We start from the raw sequence: 12,599 nt of genomic DNA, 5'->3' as shown, positions 1-12,599 counted from the left end.
GTTAGCCAATGTTCCGATATATAGAAAGTTCAAGGCCAGCCAGTCTTGTTCAATCAATTGTTACATAAAAAGAAGGAAATGTTAGGCTCAATATGCACTCGCCATTCGTATTTAGCTGTGTTTATATTGAGCAAAGACAAATAATAATTGTAAACTTGGTCTTGGAGCGCAGGACGTCCAGTGACCCATTGTGCATTGTAGTGCTTTCATCAAAATGATCGGCAGCAAGAAGCTTCTACTGATCCTATGCGCACTGTATCTGGCCCTTCTTGTCCCACAAGTAGATTTCGCGATCAGTTCAAGGAGCTATAAATTCTCGCATTGAGGGCATTCAGCGATTCCTTACATGACCCCTTCAATATACGCTTGATCTTTCTCTTGCAGCAATCATGGCTCCACCCATGATGGATGGCCCCTCTGGATTCATACTCCTCGGTCCAAGTCCGGCTGACGAGATTGCTGCCGAGATGGACAACACCAGCCTAATTCCAAAGACTAGAACTTCACCACGGCCTTCTGCCAGCTCTAGCCAGCCTAGCAGGAGGTATCTAAACAGGGAACTGGCTGCCCAATTTGAGGACTTGAGGTCAGTATCAAAAGTAGCAGCTCCACCACGCGACTTCGCCACACACAGAGAGCGTGCTGGATCAACTAGACCAAAAGACAGTCATTCTAGGGCGCCCAAGTTCATTGCCGTCACAGATCACTCTAGACGAGCAGAAACCTCGAGCTCTGCGACCAAATCAACGCAGACTAGATCTACCAGGACCCAACCACATGATGGCTCCTCTGACTCGGAGTCTGAAGACTCCAGCAAGACTTCCAAGCCTTCGAACTCAACACCAGGACCATCTGGTCATGGCAAGCCTTCTATGCAGCCAGAAGGTTCTTCGGTAAGCTCTTCGTTCTGCACAAGACTGGATTCAGTGAAAGGGTTTTTTCATTTTTGAAAGTTTTCGCCAAAGTTACAGGTTGTGCAAGTGCATATTTTGCATTCATTGTCAATCTCTTCTCTCTGTATCAGCCGATATATTGGTGTTAACTCTTTCTGTGTGGCGCCATAGTCATTGGACACGGACTTCTGATGATTTCAAGTCTCCTGTGGAATGTAAAGGTCGGACCTTAAAAACGGCGAATGCCACCTGGCATACTGATTGACAACTTTTTTTTTTCGCTTTCGTTTGTTCATTTGTTTACATTTTACATGCCTCCTCCGCCTCCTCTCAGCAACTCTGCAAGTGAAACGAACTGAACGTGGTTTCAAGTCGCGTGAGAAAGCAGCATTGCAGGCGGAGTGCACCATAAAAGCTGGCTGCTGTTGGGAACACTTCGGTGCCTTTTGCGACAAATTTATTTTAGACCCTAGCAGTAAATTTGTAAATATTACATGTGTTAACTTATTTATTCTCTTGTGTACACCGAAAACAAAACTGAAAAAGTTTCAAAACTGCCCAGAGGCACCTATTATGACCACTTGGAACTTATAGAAGTGATTCATGAGAGGTTTGAATATAATGAACTTGCACAAGAGCATGCCCCCTTCTCGCTTGTTTTGTTTTTTCTCGCGAATCATAAAATGTGGAATAGGAGAAATTGCTAGATTTTCTGTGAGGAAGCAAACACCTTTTGTTTGTTCTGTCTCGAAATTTTATCTTAAATTCTTGCCTTCAAGTGACTGCTTTCCTGAATGTCATAGCCATCAAGGCCGCTAGACCGACGAGCTCTGGAAAATGCCATGCTTGGCTCGCCAGAATAATAATATTCATGTGGAAGCGATGATTGAAAGAACCAGGGACGATTTATATATTTCATAATTCTCGAAATGATTTCTAGGTGCAAAGCAGCTAATGGTTCGGGTTTGTCCGTCGTCGTAGCCACGCTTGTGGTCGCGCCCGCTAGATGGCTCCGCGGTAGAGTGTTCACTCTACTCCGGTGCGTGCTCTGGTATGTGTGGACGCCGTCAGTGGCATTGCACTGCTCCGTGTAATAAAAGCGCTTACTCGTCTCTCTCTCTCTCCCTCTCTCTCACACACACATGCAGCATAGTAGTGTGAATGAAGACATGAGCATGAATGCAGTGGAGGCGAGTGCTCACAAAGTGGCTGTGGGCGCAACCATGGATGTTCACGGCTATTCCATATATAGATCAGAAACTGGACTGTTGAGCTGCAATTTTATCAATCGCAACACATACTTGTTAACTAGCTGTACGTAACTTCAAGGCAACACTAAGGAGAAGAATTATTTCTCTCATATTAAAAAATTGCTTTTTCGAGATTTTAAAGTGGCCACGCTTTCTTATATAAGACGTTTAGTAAGCCACAAAAAAATCAAAAAAAAGTGCGGGTGGTGACGTCACCTTAAAATCTCAACTCTGAACGTCACGATGTCATATATTTTATTAGCATCTACCACGTAGTTATAAGTCAGCAAAAATAAGGTACATTGTTGTATGAGGAAGCCTGTGAGTGTTTACCAACAGATGAACAAGTTTGCATAATACAGTAATAAAAAACAATCACGCTAGAGGCTGTTGTTCATTTGAAGGCACACTAAAGGAAAATAACAATTTATATCAGAGTGAAAGTGTAATGTATGACAACGTTCTTATTTACCGAGAAATTTAGCTAAATATACCATGCCACGGGCCCCACGAGTGGAATAGTTAAGAAATGGTCTTGTTGACGTCAGAGCATCCGACTACAATAAATCATTAGTAATCAAACTAGCTGCAATAAAAAAACCTTGTGAGCATCAAGAGACGTAATAAAATGCTTCTTGAACATATTTGTTTGATTTATAAAAAAGAACCGCCTGGTATGACTATGGGGAATAACGTGACTGGTTAAAAATTTATTTTTTGCTTGGTTAGACTGGATACGTGGTGCCATCTAGCTGGGCTCAATTGAACCAAGCTAAACATTCCATGCACACCCCATCTCGGAGGCCATGACAGAAAATTGTTCAGTGGCTGTTGTTCCTGCTGTGGCTCCAGCTACTTTCACCCTGCTGCTACTAATGTCGGTGGCTGTGGAGTAAAGGCAACGTTAGGCACGGCAGCAGTGACGTGAAACGAACCGCTTCCAGGCAGGGGATTTGAAGTGCGCTAACGCAATGCGGACCACTTGAATGCGATTTCATTTTAAAATAAGCACTTCTTTGGCACAAAAGTAGCACGGCGAATGTCTGGATTACTATTTCAGCAATCAACATTGACTTAATATCTTTCTTTGACCTCCCTTTAATTAGGCATCTGTTCGGATTAAGAAATTTTAATTTAGTGAGATGTCAAAGCATATACTGTATGTCCATATGGGACACTAAATATTGCCAATATCGAAATTATCCAGTCCGGTCAGTGAACTTTCAAAGCGAAAAGCAGCAGAGGGCAAACGCAGTGAGTGCTAACGAGTGTTGATGGCATCTGCTCATTGTTTTTTGGCCAAAAAGGACAGGTGTTGGATGTCGCAAGGCTGTGTTTGGCGGTTAGGTGTTGTTTGTAGCGCAGTGACAGCGAAGCACTACTGATGATAAAAATTTTGCGAATGCCTTGCTGTTGCATGCAAACCCTGCGTTCTTAAGCTCTTTATTCCCCAAGTGAGGTTTCTCAAGATGTGTAACCACTTTAATTTTGAGACTCAGGTAAAGTTTGAAGTTATGCAGCTACAGATGTAAGTTTCTCTGTGCATCACCGGTAAATGCTAATGTGCACACTTTCGACTGGCGATCAGGTGCCATGGTATTTTCAAAGTTGCTGATGATTGCATTAAATTAGACAAGTCCATTGTCAGTGCACATACATTTCAGTCATTTATGTTCATGACATTGATTCATGACACCAAATTATTGATGCTGTGTATTGGCAAACATGCACGAGCGCAATGCTGGTGGCTGACGTGCAGAGCACTCTACAACAATCTCTGATAGAATAGCTAAAAAAGCACAGTGAAAAAGGAAGACATTAATATTTTTAAACATTGCATTAAAAAACAATATACTGTAAAATCTTATTAATTGGAAGCCCTCGGGATGAAGGAAAATGTCCCAGTTAAATGAGATCCTCACTTATCTGAAACAACGCAAAAGCAGTGAAATAAGTCGGGAAACATGATTCACGGGAGTAACACCTTTGTTGGGCCAAGTCTGCTTACTTGGAAGATAACTGCTGGATGCAAAAGCGATGCTTTACGTAGTTCACTTGCAAAAAAAAGTCATGTTTCCCAACCACTCAACCAAGCACAGCATCGCAACCACACTACTATTGCATTCAACAAAGCTAACGTTCAAGACTCGAGGCATCGATTATGTCTGACAAAGGCGGTGCTCGGCAAAGCCTGTGATCTTTACATTAACAGTCAAGTCAGTTGTTCTTGCAGCAACCTGTCGATGCCGGCGTACCATGTCTGAACTGGGCTGCCGTGTTCGAGCACTCGGAGAAGCCAATTGGGCTGTACTCATTGCCCTCTGCAGGCAAAGCCTCGTTGCGAGCGCAAGGAATTCTACATGTCTTCCTCAAAAAGAGAAGTGACAGCACAGTCGGCGCACATTACATTTTTTTTCGCAAACATGACAAGCTCAAAACACTGTCGAATAACGGTGCCTTTCACCTGCCACAGCACATGAACAATGGGGCATATAGCGCCGAGGATGTCATCAGTGTATTCATTGCCGTTATCGTGGCAAAGGAGTACCTGCTTCAACTGATTGTGACATACACCTGGCTCGTGTAGATTATGACGCCCCGATCTATCTGCTGCAACAGTCGTGCCGCATTGGCTGTGTAAACTCCAGCTTGGTTGCGTGTAGGTTTTGAATGTCCCTGTGAGCGGGTCGATCGTCAACGACCAACAGAACGCTGTGCCCTGCGGCCGCAAACTTGTGGGCGAGGTGTTGCAAGTTTTCTCCGAAAAGTCCAGCCGTCGTGCAAAGTTTTCTTACTGCTTTTATAAATTAGGTCATTCTTGAATGGCAATCATGCGTATTTAAAGTAACGAGGCTTCACTGTCATGCCAACGATAAGCAGTGACAGCTCGTTCTCACATTGCATGTTTGCATTGAACAAAACAGTTACTCTGTCCGTATTCTGCTTATGTCCCCTAATGTCTCTCTGCTTCAAGCTTGCACATATGCAAAACAGTCTGTGCTTTGTCGTGATCTATGCTGAATTTCCAAAAACTGTGCAACAGGGTAGTTTGAGGCAGGTTACAGTAAAAGCTTGTTAATTTGCATTTCACAGGACCACGAAACGCTGTCTGAATTGACCGAATGCTGAATTATCCGATGTGACAGGAAACTAATAAGTAAATATTCATTTCATCAATGCACTGTCATTTCCTTGAGAAATCTGTAAATGCAGTATATATTTTGCAGAAGAACAGTGCAAGAGCGGCAACTGCTTCATTATTTTCAACTTCATTCACTGTGTATAGCCAGCTGAAGACCCCATGTGTTAATCCGACATGTACTCAGAGCCGTTTCCTCACTACTTGTCGACAACGTCATTTTGGGTGGCAACAACGTGGTTTAAAAAGCCAGCAGCTTGTTCGGCTGTGTACTAATGTTGTTTTTGCACCAAAGTGTCGTACATTTGGGGCGTTTGGTGTGCTCCGAGGATCATCGGAGTAAACAAGGGTGTTGCCGGATATGACAAATAACGACACTTTGATGCCATTAAACACTGAATACGCTGACTGGAACCAGAGAACACATCTGAATTATTAAATTTTCTGAATTAACAAGCTTTTATGGTATTACACGACGAAGAAGCTTCAATACCATATCAGTGCAATTTTGTTACCAATGAAATCATGGCATTCACAGTAATCCAGAAATACCAGAAGACAATCCGGAGTCATTTACAGTTAAGCGATTGTATAATATATGTTTAAGCTTCGGAATGGTTCTCTGGACTTGCTCAGTGGTGCGACGGTCGGATTTGCAAATGCCGTTCTATATTACCGACACATATTGAAATTGGAGAAGAGCGATTCTTGTGCATATAATTTGCCAAAGGCGTTCGGGGAAATGCATAATTTAGATATTCTTGTTGAGGGGAGAGCAGAAATAAAGCACTTAATAAAGCACTAATTTTCGATCATACTCTGTGTCGTGTAGGTTAATCCTAGTTTACGTTTGTCAAGAAGCTGGGGAAATTTTAAGACATTCGGTCAGGCACTTGGTTTATATTTGAATATTTTTGTTAAGACATAAGCATTCTGAGAGTCTAGCAATACTTGTGAGCCATGACATGGCCAGCTGCTTGCTTTTCTTTGCGAACTTCCGCATTTCAGTGAACGATTTTGTTCTGTGGTCAGCTATAAGAGCAGTAGAGCTATTTCACTTTTTTTTTTAGTTTGGCTTTGATGTCGAACAATTTATAGCCGCTGGAACTTAAGTAGAAGACGACACTTCCACTCAATGGAGTGCATGACTTCGAGGGCTTGTTTTGGGCTGAAATAATATTTACAGTCAATTTTCTAAACATATATAGGTACTGGTGGCAAAAGCTCGTGGGATTTGCTGCATGTGGAGGAGCGACGAAAAACTGCATTTAGGCGTCGCTTTTCGTCACGCAGAGGGTGTTGGGAAGATCGGCCGCGGCCTCTACAATTAGATCAGGCGAAGGTACGTTGTCTAAATGCGTTGCTAATTGCTGCAGCCGGTAACCTCGACACCTGTTGCATCAAGTATGTGACGCCACAATGCAGTTTTTCGTCGCCTTTGCTCGCTGTAGATCGCATTAGGTTTTGCGGCTGATAGCACAATAAACCCTCCACTTCAATTTTTTGCTGAAAATTACAAATTGTTCAGGCATTGTGTCATGGGCCCTTCAAAAAGCAGTGACATCAACTTTAGGCATGTTGTGTTTTACTTGGAAAACTAGTATGAGATCACAACACGGTTCACGCGTGGTGCCGTAGTTGTCCGCCGCCACCACCAGTGTCCGTAACCTCTGTCGCATGAAATAAGAAAAAAAACTCAAATAAGAAACACAAAGAACATTGTGTGATTCCAACCCGGCTCCACTGCATGCCAGCCCAGTATTGTACTGCTGTGCCACACCAGTGCTTGTGACTCGTTCGCAAACTTGCCGTAGGCAGGTTTGATGCCGGGAAAGGAATCGCGTTACTGTGAGTAATAAAGAGTTTTAGAACAGCATAGGGACAACAGGCGTGGCGTAATGCCAATTGCGTAATGAGTGGGTCGTCCAATGCTCCAACCCATTACAAAAGCTTGTTCTTCATCACCTATTAAATGTGGCACATGCACACTTCAGGCGCAATTCTTCATCGTCATCAGCCACTGCATGAAAAACCCAATTCACACTAAATTCGTTGCTAGTGCTTAGCAGATACCACGCTTCTCCGAAGAATGATGAAGGATGGCATAGTGAATGCCTGCCTATTACACAACGATTAATGGCGTTGTGGCTACCCTACAAGTGTGCTTGCCGGAGCTACCAAAAGAGTGTTTCAAGAAGGCTCCTAAAGACCGCTCTTTTAGAGTTCGCTGTAACAGTGCTGCGCGTTCAGCACAGGCCTGGATGTTTTTCGAGCGTTAGCGTGCAGTTATCGATTCCCTAGTAACTATTCGGTATCGGTAATGCAACAGAAGGAAGAATTAATGTATGTAATATTGACTAGCATGACCAGTCTCAAACCCAATTCAAAATGGATGCAAAACCCGCCAATCTTCAGCACTGTCAAGCGGCCATTTTTACCGCCCTGCTCCATCTAATCACATGGCCACACATAATGGTGACAAGAGTTTAAGCTCACATTTCTTCTACTTGGTGACGACGTGTAGGCACGTCTTCACCACCCCCATCATTGTTGCCACCGTTATCAGTGTCCCCAAGCGACTGAGGAATATAGAATTACTGCGATTAGTGATGTGGCGAATCATTTTCGTTGCTATCCTCTTCAGAGCAGTGATTCATAAATCAAAGCCATACTGAGCAGCGACAAGGAAGCAGCTGGAGATGCGCCTTTGGGCCTTGCTGCCTGGCAATACATGTCGCAATTACGCATATGAACTGTCACAATTACTTGTTCGCAACGATCATAGCTTCAAACGCGCTCACGACTCCGCGCCAAGTCACCTGATGCAGCGCAACAAAACGTAGGATGACCCCACTACACAAACGAAGCAAAACGAAAAGCCAGGCAACCAGGCATCGCCTCCAGGTGGCACCACAAGTAGGCACTGCGAGGACAACACTAAAATTGTCAATTTCATTGTTGCTCGCTTATCACCACTCAGCACCTCAGGCGTGGCCTAGCAGATCACTGAACATATCGAAATACTCTCAATGCCACATGGTGCTGAACGCTTTGTTGAGCCTTTCAGTACTCTTTGCGTTCGAAGTAGAATAAGTTCCATGTAACTGATGCCATGTCTGCCAAGCTGTCAAATGAGCACCACATCTCGAGTTTGAAATTTGATGTCACTGCTCCTTTAAGGAGTGTAAGGAGTTCTGGCAGCTGCAATCATTCTTTATATGGATTCAAAGAATTTTTGTGGAGATTGATAAAGGCAACAAAGCTCGATGCTCAGTTCATTAGGGATTAATATAAAAGCGGTTCATGACCCCTTCAAGATGTCTTTTTTAAACTTTAATTCACTTTTCTCTGTTTCGTTACAGACCAAGGAGAAGCTCAAGAAGGCAAGCATGGTGGCTGGAGTAGCAATAGGTAGGCATTGTGCGCTTTTCATTGGTGTTTTAAACTGAGAAATATTGTGTGACACAACTGTTCCATGTTCCTCCCACCAAGCAATGGTCAATCAAGTTTTCAACTGGGTCAAATAGGTCAATAAATTTTTGTTCTCTGTTTTTGCCCTGAATTAATAATAGCCATTGATGAGTGGTTTTTTTTTTTTTAGATTATAACCCTTTGAAAAGGTACTACATACACTTCTGTAGGCATCACTTGCTTTTGCTAGTTCTTTTAACTGCTGTTTAAAAGAAAGAAGGTACCTTGAGATTTGGATTAATTGATCCTCCTTTGTAATTGTGACTTAAACTTCATTTTTCAGTGCATTGTCACACATCCTTTTCAGCGACAGTTGCTACACTTTTGTACCTAACTTGTTTATGCAAGTTGTCTCAACATGTGGTGAAATGAGAGCAATATACAATGCCTATTGGATGAACTGAATCATCTTCAGTCACGAGGTCTTGACTTGACCTCAGTGTGCTGCGTATTACAGTGAACAATCATTTTTGTGAAGGCACTATAGAATACAATCAAAAACTTGAAGCGCTCGTATTTGGAGCCAATGAGTTCATTTTATGTCACAATGGAACAAGACTGACTGTAGAATAAATATTTAACTACATGCCAATTACAATTAATTGCTGGAACTTCCAGCAACAGCATGTTAATTCACGTTATATCTTGAAATGTAGCGTTTAGTGCCTTGAAATTAAGCCATGTGAACTTGACACATCCATAGACAGAGCATCATAATTCACACCAGAAGAGGACGTGATCAATTCTCTGAAGACACTACCATGTTCGGGACGTCGTTTGTTGTGCTTTTTTCGCAGCTGCGCCATAAGTATAATATTTCTTTGCTCGAAATTCTTGTAGCCCGCCGACGCTCTTGGATATTTTGCTTCAAAGTTTAATTGGGGCTTTCGTGTTTACACATGCAATGCAGTGGGCACTGGCGCAATGTTCCTCCATAATGCGCAGCTGCAGTTGTGTGTGGTGTTTAATCTGACGTGCTGAATGCATAGGCAAAGATGATAATAGTTACCCTTTTACTGCTTACTGACTGGCTATTGCGAACAGTGACTGCTCGTCACATCAGGCTAGGACATGGTGCCAACCCTCAGCGACTATCATGTCTAAACGTGCGAATTGCATTGGGATATCTCGCAGCACAAGTATGCCAGATGCTTTCTTCTATGTTTGACCATGTAGACACATGACTGCCTCCAACTTTTCAATGGAAAGATGCCCATGTGCTGCAGACACCAAAAGGTCATTATTAAACCTTAATTAACTGGGTGGTAGAGACATTGATAATTATGGTCTCACATAGTGTACCTCACGATACATAAGTAATTTGTGAAGGCGGTTTCGATGTATACTTCTTAGTGCTGAATTTTAAGAAAAGCATCAAAGTTAATTTTGAACACTAGATATTATTCGCACAATGTGCAATAGAACAGCTGTGTATTGTTTACGTACCCTGCTGTACCAGCAACCAAGGGGCCAGGGACCCCCTTTAAGTGTAGTAATGGCTTTCAGTCTCGCCCTCTTGTAGCTGAAAGAAAGTAAAAGTTGATTGCTTTGATTTGATTTCAACCGGTGTGACCAGTTTAGCAATAACCGATGCATATTTTATTGTGCAGTGGCAGGTGCCGCTGCAGTGGCCGTAGCACCCTTAGCCTTGGCAGCGGTTGGATTCACTTCATCCGGAGTAGCAGCCGGCTCGATGGCAGCTGCCTACCAAGCAACGCTGGGTGGCGTCATTGCCAAGGGCAGTACATTTGCCCTTTTGCAAAGTGCTTGAGCTGCGGGTCTGTCGGCAGCCACTCAAGGTGTGGTAGCGACAACTGGGGCTGCAGTCAGTGGTGGCGTAACAGCACTGGCTCAAAAGATGACAGATCGGAAACAAGCGAAAGGTTCATAGTAGGTTTGTGTGAATAGTGAATTTTTGGTTCGAAGCGAATAGTGATTTCAATCGAATAATTTCGAATCGAATTCGAATGGTATGTATGACATATAAAAAAAGGAAATATTTATCATGACAAACTAACCTGCACAATATTTCTTTTAAATTGAAACAGGGGCTCTATGCAAATGCCATTTATTTTTTCGTTCAAGGGAAGTCAAAACAACCTTGAGTAGTAGTTTCGGTAGGATGCCAGTGATAACCTGTGAGATACTTAATGTTTTAAAATTTATTACACTAAGATTATAGTATAAGCTGTCATAATAAACTTAATAAAACGAACAATTGATTTGAGGATTACATGTTCCTTTAAAGGGGCCCTGCAACACTTTTTCAAGTAGCCATGGAGCTAGTAAACATGCTTGTTGCCTCACAAATTTACTGCAGCAAAGTTTCTAGAATCAGTCCAGTATGAGCAGAGTTCCAAAATAGGCGCACGCTGCAATTGGATTCTCTCTTCTTGTCTTGACGAAATAGCTGAAAGCTAAGCAGAGAGGAATGGCACGGCGAAAGAAAATACTCCACACGCACCTCATGACCTTGAGCACTTTTTTTTTTTTGAATACGCGGCCTTTCAGTGCGATCGCACAAGTACTCGTGGACAAGCGGCGGCCCCCGTAACGACGAGCGCACCATGCTCAAATCAGCCAATGCAGGCGACCAGAGCCGCATATTCCTTCTTGGCTGCGACAAGTGATTTTGAGCCTGTAGTCTCATTTGCCGAGGAACGAAAGCAGTTTTTAGCTTTGAAATTTTATTGCGAATTACAGGCCACGTGCTGCGCTACAATATTTGCCTCGCATGTTTTCGGTAGCCTCGACTACCGATGGGCAGTGTTTTCTGGCCATGTTCAGTCAATGCTGCAAGACCCCGTTATATTTGAAAGGGGCTTCACGGCAAAACAAATGTTCTTTGAGTAGGCGCTTTCACTGTTTAGCCATCCTACATTGCAGTAAAACCACCTTTACATGCGGTGACCTGCGGATAATATACATTTATTCGTTCATACTTCGAAAATATCGATAATTTAAATTCGAATCGAAGTGAATTCGAATACTCAACTATTCATTTGAATATTCGAAGCATTCATTCGAATACTAGCACAAGCCTAGTTCAGAGGAAAGGACTGATGGAGAGAATGGCAGTGGCGGAACCAAGACCGGGGCCAAAGCCGAAGCCCGAAAGGGAGCCAATGGAGAAAAACATGCCAAGGGAGCTGGAGAGGGAAGCACACAGAAGAAGAAGAAAGACAGCTGCACTAAAAATGGTGCTGAATCCAGAATATGTGGTGTGCAATGGAGTGATGTGAAATCTCCAGGGAATGCGGAAGGGCTGGAGAGCAGTCGCCAAAATGAGGCAAACGAGAAGGCAGCTGGGAAGCGACGTGCAGCCCGCAAGTAACTTTTTTTTATTTAAAAAGCAGTAGTAAGACTGTGCCCCTGTCGCTATCACTCGTGATATAACGTGATATCACTTGCAAAAGTTTACTAAAAATTAGGGGACCCATAAGACTCACCTTTAGGAGTCGTAACGTGATAGCGATATCCTGTTCCTAGTGCATACTTCAAACACTAAGCGCATGAAACCTTTTTTAACTTGCTGAGCGAATAGACGCAGTAGCGTGTGCGCCTTTAGCAGTGGGTGACCGTCTTTAAACCATGAGCCATTATGATGATCACATGTTCTGACGCCCACTAGCAATGGGTGCTTGTCCGACGCATTATTACTGCCATATTTCATGTTTAATTTTGAAGCATGTATACACGACGCGTGTGTTTGTGAAGCATGAAAGCTAATTTCACTGCATTTGAAAGGGAAGTTCTTTTCATTGCACAGTGAAATCTCGATACAACGAATTTGAAGGGACCGCGGAAAATAGTTCGTTATTTTGAAATATCGTTATAGTGAAAACA

The 12,599-nt window shown here is 43.1% G+C and overlaps 1 protein-coding gene across 1 annotated transcript; it reads left to right on the top strand.

Annotated features, from left to right (window-relative positions):
• Positions 1-389: 389 nt before the first annotated feature.
• On the top strand, positions 390-11,383 carry LOC119179083 (uncharacterized). Its single transcript, XM_075870111.1, has 4 exons — positions 390-893; positions 8,645-8,693; positions 10,364-10,495; positions 11,265-11,383. The coding sequence occupies exons 1-4, from the start codon at positions 390-392 to the stop codon at positions 11,381-11,383; spliced, it is 804 nt and encodes a 267-aa protein (XP_075726226.1).
• The last annotated feature ends 1,216 nt before the right edge of the window (positions 11,384-12,599 follow it).

The sequence above is a fragment of the Rhipicephalus microplus genome, chromosome 7 (assembly GCF_043290135.1).
Source record: "Rhipicephalus microplus isolate Deutch F79 chromosome 7, USDA_Rmic, whole genome shotgun sequence".
In the NCBI taxonomy this organism is placed as follows: domain Eukaryota; kingdom Metazoa; phylum Arthropoda; class Arachnida; order Ixodida; family Ixodidae; genus Rhipicephalus; species Rhipicephalus microplus.
This window is presented reverse-complemented; position numbering and strand designations above follow the sequence as displayed.

Excerpts from the sequence above, each read along its gene's own strand:
- LOC119179083 (XM_075870111.1), top strand. The coding sequence starts at position 390 with ATGGCTCCACCCATGATGGATGGCCCCTCTGGATTCATACTCCTCGGT. Across the intron at positions 894-8,644 it reads TGCAGCCAGAAGGTTCTTCG|ACCAAGGAGAAGCTCAAGAA; the intron begins GTAAGCTCTTCG and ends GTTTCGTTACAG. Across the intron at positions 8,694-10,363 it reads GGTGGCTGGAGTAGCAATAG|TGGCAGGTGCCGCTGCAGTG; the intron begins GTAGGCATTGTG and ends TTTATTGTGCAG.